Source organism: Malaclemys terrapin, chromosome 2, assembly GCF_027887155.1.
Source record: "Malaclemys terrapin pileata isolate rMalTer1 chromosome 2, rMalTer1.hap1, whole genome shotgun sequence".
NCBI lineage: Eukaryota > Metazoa > Chordata > Testudines > Emydidae > Malaclemys > Malaclemys terrapin.
The window spans coordinates 249,325,293-249,340,200 of NC_071506.1; the positions used below are offsets into that span (position 1 = coordinate 249,325,293).

General features: G+C 41.5%; 1 protein-coding gene across 1 annotated transcript in view; it reads left to right on the plus strand.

Moving 5' to 3' along the window:
- PLXDC2 (plexin domain containing 2) overlaps positions 1-14,908 on the plus strand; it is a 378,653-nt gene that overhangs the window by 283,101 nt on the left and 80,644 nt on the right. The window contains exon 7 of the mRNA XM_054020649.1: positions 7,979-8,078. Coding sequence (XP_053876624.1) covers positions 7,979-8,078 — 100 coding nt within the window. The remainder of the gene's footprint in view (positions 1-7,978; positions 8,079-14,908) is intronic.

Sequence of the window (14,908 nt, forward strand, 5' to 3'; positions counted from 1 at the left end):
CAGGAGGTCATCTAATCCCTACTTAAAGCAGGACCAATACCAACTAAATCATCCCAGCCAAGGCTTTGTCAAGCCAGGCCTTAAAAACCTCTAAGGATGGAGATTCTACCACCTCCCTAGGTAACCCATTCCAGTGCTTCACCACCCTCCTAGTGAAATAGTGTTTCCTAATATCCAACCTACACCTCCCTCACTGCAACTTGAGACCATTGCTCCTTGTTCTGTCTTCTGCCACCACTGAGAACTGCCTAGCTCCATCCCCTTTGGAATCCTCCTTCAGGTAGTTGAAGGCTGCCATCAAATCCCCCCTCCCTCTTCTCTTCTGCAGACTAATAACCTCAATTTCCTCAGCCTCTCTGCGTAAGTCATGTGGGGATCCTCAAACAATTACAATCCATATTTACTGGGGACCACATCCTGAAAGAAATCATTGCTGAACTCCCTCTTCTGGCCATCAGACAACCCCCCCAGTCTTTCCCAGTTCGTCATCAAAAGCAAGTTCTACACAGACTAGGACCTATGAACTCAGAGCAGCACCAGACCCTGCCAGTAGTCACTGCTATGATGATCAATTCCCCCCCCTCCCCCAAACACCTCTTTCAAGATTCACGGGTCCTACAGATGCTTTTCACAACATGTGGTATACCTCATCCCGTGCACTAAGTACTCCAACAACATCTATGTGGGTGAAACCAGACAATTACTGTGCTCTTGAATGAACTCTCACAGAAAAAATAAGAGAAAAACGCCACATTACCTGTGGGCAGATACTGCATAACTGATCTTTCAATACTTGTCCTCAAAGGAAATCTGCTTGACATTTTCTAAAGGTGAGCCTGGGAGCTTAAATTTATAACTCCGCTAGACACTAGAAACCATGGACTGAAAAGGGACACTGGTTTAATGTCTCATTACAGCAATTTGTAACACACCACACTGCCTGCTACTCCTATTGCCCACTTCAGAACACTTTGTACATAACAATCTAACTCCCAGTTGCCCATTTCATTTCAAGTGACTACCTCCAACATGCATTACCTCTTCTGCTGGACAATCTGTCCCATATAGTATTTAGCTCAGACACTCTGCTTCTTTTCCCAGACCTGAGGAAGAGCTCTGTGTATCCTGAACGCTTGTACCTTTCACCAGCAGAAAGTTGGTCCAATAAAAGATATTACTTCACCTACCTTGTCTCTCATAACCTGGAAGCAACGTGGCTTCAAGAACATGCAAAGTACAAAAGTTAGACATGTGGCAAAAAAGTTGGCCAATAATACTAAGACTGAGTCAACTGTTATCTATAAGGAATCCAGATTAAAAATAACTCTGACTACATGCTTCAGGGTATTGGGAGTGGAAACTAAAGCACCTTACCTGAAGCTTTCACGTCTCGCTCCTATTTATTCAAACCATCTGAGATTTCCTTTTTCATATCCTTCTTTCTGTCATCCTGGCCCACTACAGGCCTTCTGACCCCATAAATACTGTGATGTTGTATTGAAGCAAGGTCTCAGGTCTGGCTTAACAGGGTTCTAGAGAGCTGTGCTATTAAAATCTTGCACATTCTGTGAACTCCCTGGTCAGGTGTACTCCAGAGGTATTTTGCATTGCTTACCTTCAAAGCCCAAGGAAACTCTGAACTCGTGTTGAAAACAGCAGCTAACCCAGCAGAGATTGTTAGCACTACTGAGACTCCAGAATGTGTGCCAGGAAAAGCAGGAGGTGATTTGGGAAGAGGGAGCTATGGACCTGAACATTTTCAAAACTAAGTATTTAAGTTCTCTACAAAATACAGGCTTGGGTTTAGTCTAGTTCTTTTTTCACTGAACTTGTTTATCCATCCATAAATAAGTATTTTTATCCCCTTTTCTAGTGTATCTTTCTGATATTCCTTTTGCATTATAATATCAGAACTGATTTACAAGAATGTAAATATACTTTGTATAAGCCAAAGGCTTCTGTGTATTATAAATTCCTTTGAGGAAAGAAACTAGAAAGATTTTTCAAGTAAGCTGAATGTTTATTTTTAACACTTTAGTTTGTTTACTGTGTACACATTTTCTCTTTGAATGCTGCTTTGCTAATACTTAATGTTATTCAGCATGCTGAACCTCACTGAAAGTGTATTATATTGGAGGGAGAGATAGCTCAGTGGTTTGAGCATTCGCTTGCTAAACCTAGGGTTGTGAGTTCAATCCTTGAGGGGGCCAATTAGGGTTCTGGGGCAAAATCAGTACTTGGTCCTGCTAGTGAAGGTAGGCGGCTGGACTTGACCTTTAGGGGGGAGGGATAGCTCAGTGGGTTGAGCATTGGCCTGCTAAACCCAGGGTTGGGAGTTCAATCCTTGAGGGGGCCACTTAGGGATCTGGGGCAAAATCAGTACTTAGTCCTGCTAGTGAAGGCAGGGGGCTGGACTCGATGACCTTTCAAGGTCCCTTCCAGTTCTAGGAGATGGGATATCTCAGTTAATTTAATTTAACTAATGCAGTTTACATTAATGAGTATTTTACTGGTAGTTTGTAATGCTTAGGACACACTGAAGTGAGAATTCAGTTTTGTCAGTAGAGGATATTAATAAACAATCTGCAGGGAAATGTGCTTATGTATATTTTAATCGTGACTGCCCTCTGCTTCTATAGTAAATCTCAGAGAAGGTCAGTTTTTAAGAGCTTTACAGTTTATTTAAAAAAAAGAGCTTTTTAATCCAGTCTTCTGTTAGAAGTACTTAAAGCTAATGTTCCTTAGGCCAGGTCTACACTGCAGACATGGGTAGACATAAGGCAGCTTACATCGACCTAACTCTGTGTCTGTCCTATGCTACAGCATTGCTCCCCTGATAAGTCCCCCACTACACTGACGTAACTTCACTTCCACAAGAGGTGCAGCGCTTAGGTCGATGTAGTTAGACCAGTGGTTCCCAAACTGGGGTTCATGAACTCCTGGGGGTTCACGAAATGTTACAGGGGGTTCTTGGGGGGGGGGCGGGGGAATTCTCTAATGGCGGTCAGATGTCCCTAGGGATCCTGGGCAGCATGGGGCCAGCAGCCTGGAGCCCCTGGACTTCCAAGAGCTAAGCAGATCAAAGCAAGCATTGCTATCACACTGAGGAGATTTAAACTTCAAGACTCCTTATAAGAAATGGAAAGGGAGGTGGATATTTTTTGCTGTTTTTAAAATTATATAGGCAGCTAGTACTGTTTTTAAAATTCTTATGAACAATTTTAAGCTTTGTTGTAACGTGCATTGTTTGCCTGGACTGCTCAAGACCTGAATGCTTGTGTAGGAGGAACTCTGAGTTGGCTTCTTAAATACCTTCATGCTGTTTCACATCTGAAACATAGGAGCCTTGTCTTATAAGAGGCTTATTCAAAGTGATACAAGCTACAAAAGTGAGATCTTGGAAGAGTGTTGCCGTTTTCATAATGCAATAAAAATACTGTAATGACTAATAATTAATAACAAATAGTGTGTAATAAGCATGTCATAAAAACAAATTTTATATTTCCAAGATCACTGCTTTTATAATTTATACTCAGGTAAAGGAGAAAATCCCTGGAAATATTCACTTTTAGGAGGGGGTTCGCAAGACTTGACATTTTAGTGAAAGGGGTTCACAAGTTGTTAAAGTTTGGGAACCACTGAGTTAGACCAAGGCAGTGTCTGTATTCTGCGTTACTTACATTGCCTGTCAGCTCCACATCCTGCCTGGCACTGAGAGGCCAGATTCTCAGCTCAGTACAGATTTCCCAGCTGGAGCCCATGGCTGCTGGCTCTCAGTGCCTGGCATCCAGGCTCCCAAGTCCCACAAGAACAAACCCTTAATCCCAGTCCTGTGCAGTGGGGCCAGGGACACATACTCAGTCTCACCAGGCGCAGTCAATATAAATGGCATCTTCTTCTCTGACCCTTATTATTGTGTTTTTCCTGTAGCTGCTCTAGCTCTCCTTTCAGCTGGCTCATCTCATAGGCCATATCTATACTACAAAGTTAGTCGACTTTATGTAAGTCGACATTGGGCCTCTGATTTAAGCAAGTCGATCTTGCATGTCCACATTATGCTCATTGTGTCGGTGGAGTGCATCCTCACTAGCAGGGCTTGCAGCGACGCATAGAACACTGCACTGTGTGTAGCTGTCCCACAGTGGTCCCTTCCCTGGCAGCATGCTCCTCTGCCACCTGGTCCTGTGAAGGGATAGCTCCAGGGTTAAAAACAGTTCTTGGCTGTCGGGAAGAATAGATCCTCCACTTGCCTGCCTCACATTCTCCTCTTCCTCCTCCTCGTTGTTGCTCAAGTTCTCTTAGGGCTCCTGGGAGGTATTCAGGGAGTGTTTTGGGATAGTAATGGGGTCTCTGCTGAAAATCACATGGAGCTCCTCATAAAAGCAGCATGTCTGTGGGGCAGAACCAGACTGACTGTTCACCTCCCTTGTCTTCTGGTACGCTTGCCAAAGCTCCTTTATTTTCATGCGGCACTGCTGCATGTCCCTGGTGTAGCCCTTCTACCCCATGCCCTGCACAATCTTAGCATAGATGTCAGCATTTCTTCTGCTGGATCGGAGCTCTGCCTGCACAGACTCTTCTCCCCACATAGCAATAATATCCAGCATCTCCTGTGTACTCCAGGCTGGAGTGCGTTCGCGGCCTTGAGTCTCCATGATCACGAGCTCTTCTGATTTATGGGAGATAATGCTGCCTGCTTTTTATTTACAATGTCAACTGAAAGTGAGAACAGGCGTTCACATGCCACTGTTGTAGCCGGCATTGCAAGGTATTTATGTGCCAGATATGGTAAACATTTGCATGCCCCTTCATGCTTCAGCCACCATTCCAGAGGACATGCTTTCATGCTTATGACAGGTTCTGCTCGACAACGATCCAAAGCAGTGAGGACCGACACATCATCTGAGTCAGATGCCACCAGCAGAATGCTGATTTTCTTTTTTGGTGGTTCAGGTTCTGTAGATTCTGCTCTTCGGAGTGTTGCTCTTCTAAGGCGTCTGAAAGCATGCTCCACGCCTCGTCCCTCTCAGATTTTGGATGGCACTTCAGATTCTTAAAGCTTGAGTCGAGTGCTGTAGCTATCTTTAGAAATCTCACGTTGGTACCTTCTTTGCATTTTGTCAAATCTGCCGTGAAAGTGTTCTTAAAATGAACATGTATTGGGTCAGCATACGAGACTGCCATAACACGAAATATATGGCAGAATGCAAGTATAACGACAGAGCAGGAGACATACAATTCTCCCCCAAGGAGTTCAGTCACAAATTTAATTAACACATTATTTTTGTAATGAGCGTTACATTTGTAAGTTGCACTTTCACAATTAAGAAATTGCACTACAGCACGTGTCTGATGTGAATTGAAAAATACTATTTCTTTTGCTTATTTTTTTTACAGTGCAAATGTTCGTAATCAAAAAATATTAGGTGAGCACTATACACTTTGTATTCTGAGTTATAATTGAAATCAATATTTTTTGAATGTAGAAAAACCACCCAGGAATATTTATAATGTATATCAATTGGTATTCTATTATTGTTTAGCAGCATGATTAAAACTGCGATTAATTGTGATTAATTTTTAAAGTGAGTTAATTTGTTTTGAGTTAATCACTTGCGTTAACTGCGATTAATTGACAGCCCTGATTTCCATGATAGCCCTACACAGTACTGCCATAACTGCAGTCTCCATAGTTGTGCCCTTCTCAGAGACGCTGCTCCTTTGAGGCCCTGCCCTGGGTCCCTGCTGCACATTGATCAGCCCAAGGCCCTGCCTGGGTCCCCACTATACAGTGTTTTACCTCTGACACTAGCTTCCACTCCCCAGTACCCTCCTCTGCATCAGTGCCTCCACTGGGCAATTATTTCCCTCACTCTTCAAGGTTCTCCACAGACACCATCTTTCCCAAGTTCCCTCTTCAAAGGGCAGAACCACTTGATGTGTCCCATTTTCACACACCTGAAACACTCAGGCCCCTTCCTACCCCTCCTGGTCTAAACCTCCCAGTAGTCACACCACTACCTGGGGCAGGGACGTGTGAAGGAATTTAAATCTGACCCCTTTTGGAGGGGCACGTCTGTAGCCCCAGCCCCGGTCCTGGTAGGAACTGGCTCTCCCCTGGCCCCGGCCACGGGAGGAGCTCGCTGCCCTTCTCCTCCTCCACCCGAACCCTGGCCCGTGGAGAAGCTGGCTCTTCCCTACCCCCGGCCCCAGCCCCGGTAAGGGCTGGCTTTCCCCCTACTCCAGCAGGACCTCGCTCTTCTCCTCCCCACCCTCGGCCACTGGAGCAGTTTGTTCTTCCTTGGCCCTGGGGCCGGAGAAGTTCTGTGCCCCCATCAATTATGGGGGAGACCATGCTGCTGCTTTCCCCACCCCACCCCCTTTTGCACGCCTCTGACTGGGGCACCCAAATCTTCAGTGTCAGTCTACATTCTAATGTCCTTACCTCCCCCCCCCCCCCCACAAAAGCATACACCTCCTGAGAACCCTCTTGTCCTTGCCCCTTCTTGAACTGCAGTAATCTGTGCTGGGTTCCATGCTGGGTCTCCCCCATTTCTATGGTGCTACCCTGTGACAGACTCGATATGAAAGCATTATTGGAAAACATTTAGTTAGATTTCTGATCCAGTTTATTGGTTCTGAACTTTAGGATCTTGGGTTGTTGGCGATTGTTAGAGATTGATTCCATGCTTAACATCTCATTAGAATAAGCACACGAAAGCCGAAGTCTGCAGGGAATTTGGCAAAATCTGTGAAGATATTTCTGCTCCAAATCTTTGTGCAGATGGCCCTATTTGTGTTTTCCATATTACATGGCTCCAATCTCCTATTTTAATACCCGATATCACCATTAGACACAAAATTAGACATTCACAATTTTTATTTTATGGGAACACTTGATATCATTTACATCTCAGGCTACCAGTTTTGGGCACAGTTAGATAGTTACACAAACACACACAAACTTGAACCGCACCTGTAGTTTTTTGTGAGCATGAAACTCTGGTTACTTAGCTCATCTAGTCTGACCCCTCTGTATCTTGCAGATCTTATTCACTGCATCTTCCTCCAGCAATGTCGTCTTTAACCTCATCTTGAATAGCTAAATGGATGATGCCTTTTATGGTCTCTTTTCCTCCAGTTTAGGAATATTTCTTTCATATGCAGCCTAAGCTTTTCCTCCTTTGTCCTACAGTCTTCTGAGGTTGTGATTAATTCCCTTCTTTCATTTATACTCTCCCTTTATAGAGTTTTCTGGACTCTGATTATATCCCCTTTGAGTGTTATATTTTGGAGACTATGAAAATATGGTTCCTTCAGACTCTTTTCATATATATTGTCCTCCAATGCTTGTAACTAATCTGAATATCTTCTTATGTTTTTCTGTATCTTTCCCAAACTGTGGAGACAAGAACTACATAAAATATTCCAGGAACAGTTGCACCAAAAAGTAAATGGAATGCCAGGATATAAGGATTCCTAAGGAGGATACATGTCATCTGTATGAGTTTGCTATGCTGATCAATATTTAATAGTAGATAAGTTCAGATAATTAAGCCATAAAGTTAACCCTCCCATTAAAATGAACATGGAAGCCAACACTTTTCTAGGGCAGTATCGTTCCCATCTATTTGGCTGCAGATCCAGACAATATTGTAACAATTGTCATTGTCCAGTCTAGCTGAACACAAAAGGAAGGAAAGAAGTGTTTCTTTTTGTTTTAAAAAAGAGGTGATTATGTGAATATTGTTAAATAGGCTGTAAATCAAAGTAGGATAAAATTAAAATCAACAGTTTGTCTATATTAAAACTTCGTTTAGGCATGCTGCATCCTTCTTATAAAATAGAAATTTAAACATATTATATCTGTTAAACACACACTAAACGCTCATTCTGGCAGTACTGTTATTTTTAGCCTTGAATTTCTTGATGTAAAAAATTAATATTTAATGCACATCAATCTATTTTTCTCTTCCAGATTCCTGTCTCAGTGACACAGATAAGTTCAACCAATCACCCAGTGAAAGTGGGACTGTCGGATGCATTTGTGGTGGTCCATAGGATCCAGCAAATTCCCAGTATGTAATAAAAGTTCTGTATGATGTGAACCAGTGTGGAGGTGGGGAAGCAAATTTTGCATGGAGGCGGATTTAACTGAACAACAAATCACTTAGCTAATTTCAGTTTGTTAATTCAAATGCAATTTGATGTGATTTATAGATCTCACTGTAGCTTCCCATTTTATTTCTCTTGACCTGATGACTTAAGTACAATTAAAATAAAGAGTCAGACAAAGTAAAATAAATCAACCAACACAATTCTGTATTCCATATAGGCTATTCCACCTTAGTTGCTGCAGTATGTTTCTTTATTAGTAAATGGGAACAAATAATCTGTGCATAGAATGCCTTTGTACCTAGGTGAAAGATAAAATCATCCTTTCAAAGTTGGATTTTTTTTTCTGAGAACACATTCCACACTGTGAATGTCAGACCACATACATTCCTTTCAGTGAGGGCAAGGGAGAGAAGACACAGAAATTAACTAGTGTTTTGTGTTTGCATAATCTTTTCAGTTACACTGTTTTTTGCCTTTTTATTTTCTCTGAGGTTAAAGGTGTTATAAAAGTTTTAAAATACTCATTTTACTTAAAATTAAGACTAGTCATCACTCCTTATTTTGTTATCACTTGGTGTTCGTATATCTTGATCATAGCTCGACTTCAGTTGCACCATTAAGGATTCCAGTGCACACTTCATTTTCTAGGTGCGCTGTCTTTACAGACGTCCTTTGGCCAGATTGTCCAGTACACCTTAAGGAAGGTGTGCTTGGAAAAAAGGTGCAATGAAACAAGCTGCCCAAGACTGTCCCTAGTGCTTTAGGACTGTATAAGCAGTCCCCAAAGTGGACAATGCTGGCAGGGGTGGTGGCATAGCCAAACCTGATGTGAGCTGACCTGATTCAGCCCATCCCCAAAGCAGCCTGCAGGCTGGGCTACCATGAAAATTAAAGCTGCATTCAACACTTACAAAGGCCTTTTCTATCCCTGCACCAGCAGGAGTAAGTCTGGCCCGACACATGTCATTTAATGGCAAATGATAACATTACCAAATGGAAAACATAACCTCTGCTTGTGTGGACTCGTTCATTCAAAGCTTTGCAAAATGGGTAAGGATTTTTATCCTCACTTTATATTCTAAGGTGCCAAAGTGGATAAGGGCCGCCCACATGGAGTAGATAAAAGTTGTAGGTGTTCATTGCCCCTTGGGAGTAAGCACTAAGGATTTGATCCAATGCTCTTTGAAGTCAGTGGAAATATTCTAATTTATTTTAATGGGCATTGGATTACAGCCTAAGGAATTGCCCAAGATCACACAGCAAGTCTGTAGAAGAGCTGCAAATGGAAACCAAGTCTCTTGCATCTAATTCCCTGTACTAGACACGACTGAAAGGACTTTTCCTTATATTTACAAATTTAGAACATATGGCATGCATGTGTTATGCCTCAGACATCACTCTAGCTTGAAATTTTGTATACATATAAGCATATCTCACACGTACCCAATTTTACTTTTCCCTAACATTATTATGTTTGAATTTATAGTCATCTAATGAATTTCACGGTTGCAATATTTGTAATGCCTAATTTTGAGGATATATTAACTTTTCATCTACATGGGTGGTTTGGGGGGGGATTGTTTGTCCCCCCCCTCCCCGATTTTATGAAGTGATACTAATTTACCAGTGCACATATTATAGAGTGTCATTTTAAGCTTATTCTGTTCATTTTGTCATCTCTGGTAAATGGCAGATAAGCAAACTGCAAATGGGTGAGAGGCTAAGCAGTGGAATTGCAGCGGCTATTTTGATTGTTTCCTTTCTACACCACCTACTGTACTCTTTAGGTTGTGCTACTTTGACTTCTTCACTTATAGGAGAGTACTGTTTTGTGAAGGGTGGAAATTCTTGGTAACTGTGTTGCTTACTAGCTTGCAGTTCTTGAGGGAAGTATTATTATTCAAGGGAATGGCCAATTTGCAGTTGACTTTCTTGGAGTCAAATAGTACTTTCAACAGAACAAGTTTATATTCGTATGTGCCAGCAATATAACAGTATCCTGACAGAACTGTTAAATAGTGTTGGCCTGTAGAGAGCCAATGTCAGCTGCTCTTTAAGTATGCATGTTCTTGCATTCTTGTCTTTCAGAGGTGTTAAATCAGCCATGGTTCCAGTCAATTACTGCAAAAGTGAAATAAAATATAGTTGTTTTAGTTTATTTGTTGGTCCTTTAGGACACAGAATATAAATTGCTGCTTACTTTGTCCCTGAAGAAGGCACAGAGTTCGTATAGCTGTGTTATTAGTTCTTGTCTAATATTTTAGCTAGGACTTTGCATCAACTGGCTAGACAGCATGGGAAACTGTAAACTGGAATATGAATTTCACATAGGGACTCCTTTATAACCCTTTTAGAAAAGAGCTTACAGTTCATAATTTGTGTTGATTAATATGTTCAGCAACCTCCATGTCGTGCTCAAGAACTGGTTGACTTCATACTGCGAAGCTGGGGAAATGCCCTCAGTCGTCTTGTACTAATGCCTTTTCTCTTGATGCTTGAAAAGCTGTTTCAACTGCTCGCTAGGTGCCACTTCCATTTATGGCAATGGGACAAGGGCATGTTTCCTGTGGAATAATAATGAAAATTAAGTTCAATGCTACTTGAAGTGAACTTCCAGCATAGATAGCTAGTATACACTCATGGCAGATCAGTCCCATTAGTGACTTGGAAACAGAACATCATCCAGAGATGGATTTGGAATCTATTTCAACACTTCAAACCTGCTTTAGTATACTATAGAAGGTAAATGAATTAGAATTTGGATAGATTGGGAGTGAGGTTCCTTGAACTGTCTACAATAAATGCTTATTCCAGAAAAACGAAGCCTTTGGTTTTGCATTGAATGTATACTAGTGTAACTGGCCAGAATCTGTTCTCAGGCATACCAGTATACATCCAGTATAATTATAATGAAGTAAACAACATTCTCTAGATTTACAGCCATGTACAGTAACCGAGTGCTTTCTCACTGTAAGGAGCAAGCATTTTCCTTTCACAGAGGAGCAGAGATGTAGCACATAATATGTGCAGTGTGTTTTTACATTGTTCAACCAGTTGAACTTCTCTTGATTGAGCAGAGCTCTCTTTAAATACACAACTAGGTGTTTGACCTTTTGTGTACCTATAATCCTTGTTAGTCTTTGTCAAAAGGATTCACTTTCTCTATATATGGCATTTCTGGCATTTTCCTCTATAGTACAGGCTAATGGGTGTGAGAAATCTGAGGTGAACCTCACTTTACCAGGACCTTTATCGGACATATAATCAAAACTTTTCCAGATGTTCTAACATCAGTGGATGCAAACTCAAAATGCCAAAAGTGAAATTTCTTTGGAAATAAGTCAAAATTCTTCATTTGGGTCATTTCATCTTCTATTATACAAGAGTTTATTCTTTGGTGGCTTCTAAATAGTAGGCAGCACCTGATTTACATTTGATCTTTTCAACTTGTTTCACCATTGTTCAGTACAAAATGTAACCATGGTATGTTGGCTATTATTAGGCACAGACAGATAAGCTTTTGTATTTAAAACAAAAAACCAGCACAATTGGCAGTTCAGTTGGGAAAATTGCAGACAAAGTGGCACAGTGATAAATTTTGTGAATCACTGTACTGATTTCTCTACACTGGATGTCTTTTAGAACCACATCTGGCTTATTTGGGGCTTTTTTCATTGTTTTTTTTCTACCCGCTCAAAAAAAATTAAAACCAAAAGTATTTTCAGAGTTTCAATGGGATAATATTTAAAAAATGATTATAGCCGTATGTTCATGACTGAAGTACAAAACTCAGTATTCCAGCAGGGACTGACGATAAAGCTGTTGTCCTCTATTTACCTCAACAATTTTGAACTAGTTAAAAGGCTTAATAAGTCTGTTTTTCAGAGGTGCTGAACATCTTTATTTCCCACTGACTTTAACTGGAATTATGGAAACTCAGCACCTCTGTAAATCAGGCTCTCCAACTTCAGGATACCACCCTGCTTTTTATGGAAGAAAATTTAGAGCTAACAGCTGGATCTTTCAAACATTGGCCAAAAGAGAAAATAATTTTTGTAAATATTCATGAAACAACACATTTATTCCAAAGTCAGGCAAAACTGCTTAATGTTGATGAATAAACATGCTTCCCTGAAAATCTGATTTGGAGGCATTTCATTTTTGTTATGGTTGGTTATTTCCTCTAAAAAGCATTTAACCAAGACTTTAAAAAAGGACTGTTTATAAGAATTGGGAACAAAACTGAAGGATTTTTGTTTTCTTCACAGAGAAGTCTTAGTGTATAGACAGTTTATCTCAATTGATGGCAATCATCGTTGGAAGGATATATCATTAGCTAGTTATAGTTTTCTTGTTAAATGTTGGATAAAGCTATGTACAGTCCAGTCAGTCTCACTGTCTAAATGAGGGAAATCTCAACAGAGGAAATGGCATCAGAGCTGTTTGGGTTTAATTCACTCATTGATTTCTTATCAAACAAAACATGAAAAGTGGTACATTTAGTGATGGGTCAAGCTTGGAATTCAGTTCTGATAAACACTCAAAGGTCTGGATATGCATGTGATTCTGGCAAGCGACCATTTTGTCTGATGTTAATAAAAGTCTCTCTCCTTTCACCCCCAAAGGCTTTGCAGTAGCAACCCTTTGTTCTGTCTACGGCATGCATTTACCTGGGATGTTTCCTAGGATTTGCCCCATTGCTATTGCAAAGCAGTTTGGGGGTTTTGGGGGGATGGGAGAGTGAGTGGGATGTGGAATTTTGGTAGATCTCTTTGCTTTGCTGGATTTTTATTTTATTTTATTGTTCCTATTGGTTGACTATGTTTCTAGCCAAATACTGTGCAGAGTTGCTAGTGCAGAACAACCGCTACATTTCAGATGTGCCTGAGTTTGTGTGAGGTGTGAGTACATATCCAGGACACTATAAGAGGGATGTGCCATTGGTAATAAGAGGGATGAGTCTGGCAATGAAAGTCAGATAGGAGTTGGCTAATGGGGTCATGGGGTGTCTCTGATCTGTCTATAGACAAGCTGAATGTTCTTTAAATTAACTTTTCTCTCTTGTAAGAAAGCACTCTATAAGTCTTAATACCTGTCTTCAGGTTAGCTATTGCTGTGATTGGCAATAGTTCTGATAGTATGGCTAATTCTACAGCTGCTCTCAGCAGGTCGTCTTTCCTTTTCTTCATCATCCCTGTTATATCAACTACCAACTCCTTGCACCTCTGTTGCCACCTTCTCTTCACTGTTCCTTATTCTTTTTTCTTCTCTGTCAGGCCAGCCCTTTCTTTCTACTCCCAGGCCATTCTCAGTCTTCTCTCTCTACTGCATTCCCTTTTCCTACTCTCAAGCTTTTATTTCTACGCTTTGGTCTATCATCTCTGTCCCAGATCCCTTTTCTCTCTCTTTTCCAGGACACTCCTTTTCCAATACCTTTCTCCTATTTTTTTTAAATAATTGTTTTTAAATTGCTCATGTAGAAAATAATGAAGAAATATTGCCTCCAACCTGACACTGTGCTCAACTCTAAAACACCGAGCAGGTGTTCTGCTTGCTGAGCTCACACTGCACTGAGAATCATGGTCCATAATGAACAAAGTACAGTGTAAAATGATGTGACTGCTCAGTTTTTCATACAGCCTCACTGTGGATTGCTACTCCATGCTGGTCGTCTTATGCGACACACAAATGGCTGGACTTTGTCCCACTGATGATGTTTCACACTGGGATCTGTTAAGGCAAGTTCAACTATTTTAGGAAGTGTGTGCTGTGTCAACCCAAGGTTTAAAAACACTGAAATTCCTCTACAACACTGTGTATGCAAATCAAAATGGACGTTTAGTTATCAATTAACAACATTCCAGTTTCAGTGCAATTAGTGCCCCTCAATATATAGTGGAACTCAAGCATGTAAAATCAAGACACATCTCTGTATATTAAAACTGTGAAAGATTTTGCTCTGGTTTGTAAACAGCAGTGACAGCCCTGAAAGAACATTAGGGTTAAACTTCTGAAGTCTCCAAGAAGGGTGTCTGCTGGTTGTCTCTTGATATTCATCGGGTTAAGATGAAGCAGCACCATCTAAAATGAAGGGCCTAATTCCCTGCTGTCTTGCATGTTATGTGGTCATCTACAGCTGTGCAAAGTGGGTGTACAAGTTTAACATTCTGATCTTGCAGCATTTTACACCCACTTTGCACAGATGGAGATGACTACACAGAAGGCCAAATCTCAGCCCCAATATGCTTCCCTGATTGCATGTCAAGGCTGAACCATGCACCTGAGGATTCACTGGCTAATTAGAGGCGTGGCAATCTTCTGATCACATAACAGCTCCTTGGGCTGCTGTTACCATGTGCCTGAGGTGAAAACAGCTCTAACCTGGCTCTAACTTTTGTCAGGGGCCGACTTGGCTCCCAGCCCTCTCCAAGATTTGGCAATGTGGAGTGTTCCTAGTGTAAAAAACCTTTGTTTCCCAATCCCCAGGTCCTGTGCTCAGCACAGCAGGGCCGCCCAGAGGATTCAGGGGGCCTGGGGCAAAGCAATTTTGGGGGGCCCTTCCATAAAAAAATTGCAATATTATAGAATTCTATATTCTCGTGGGGGCCCCTGAGGGGCCCGGGGCAAATTGCCCCCTCCCCCCCCCCCCCCCCCCCCCCCCCCCCCGGAGAGCCCCTGCAGCACAGCTCAGTTGGACCCACAAACTAGGTAAAAGATGCAAGGAAGTAGAGAATACTGTCCTATTGAGTGTTTTCCCCAACCAGCTAAACTACAGGTGGCAAACACTCAA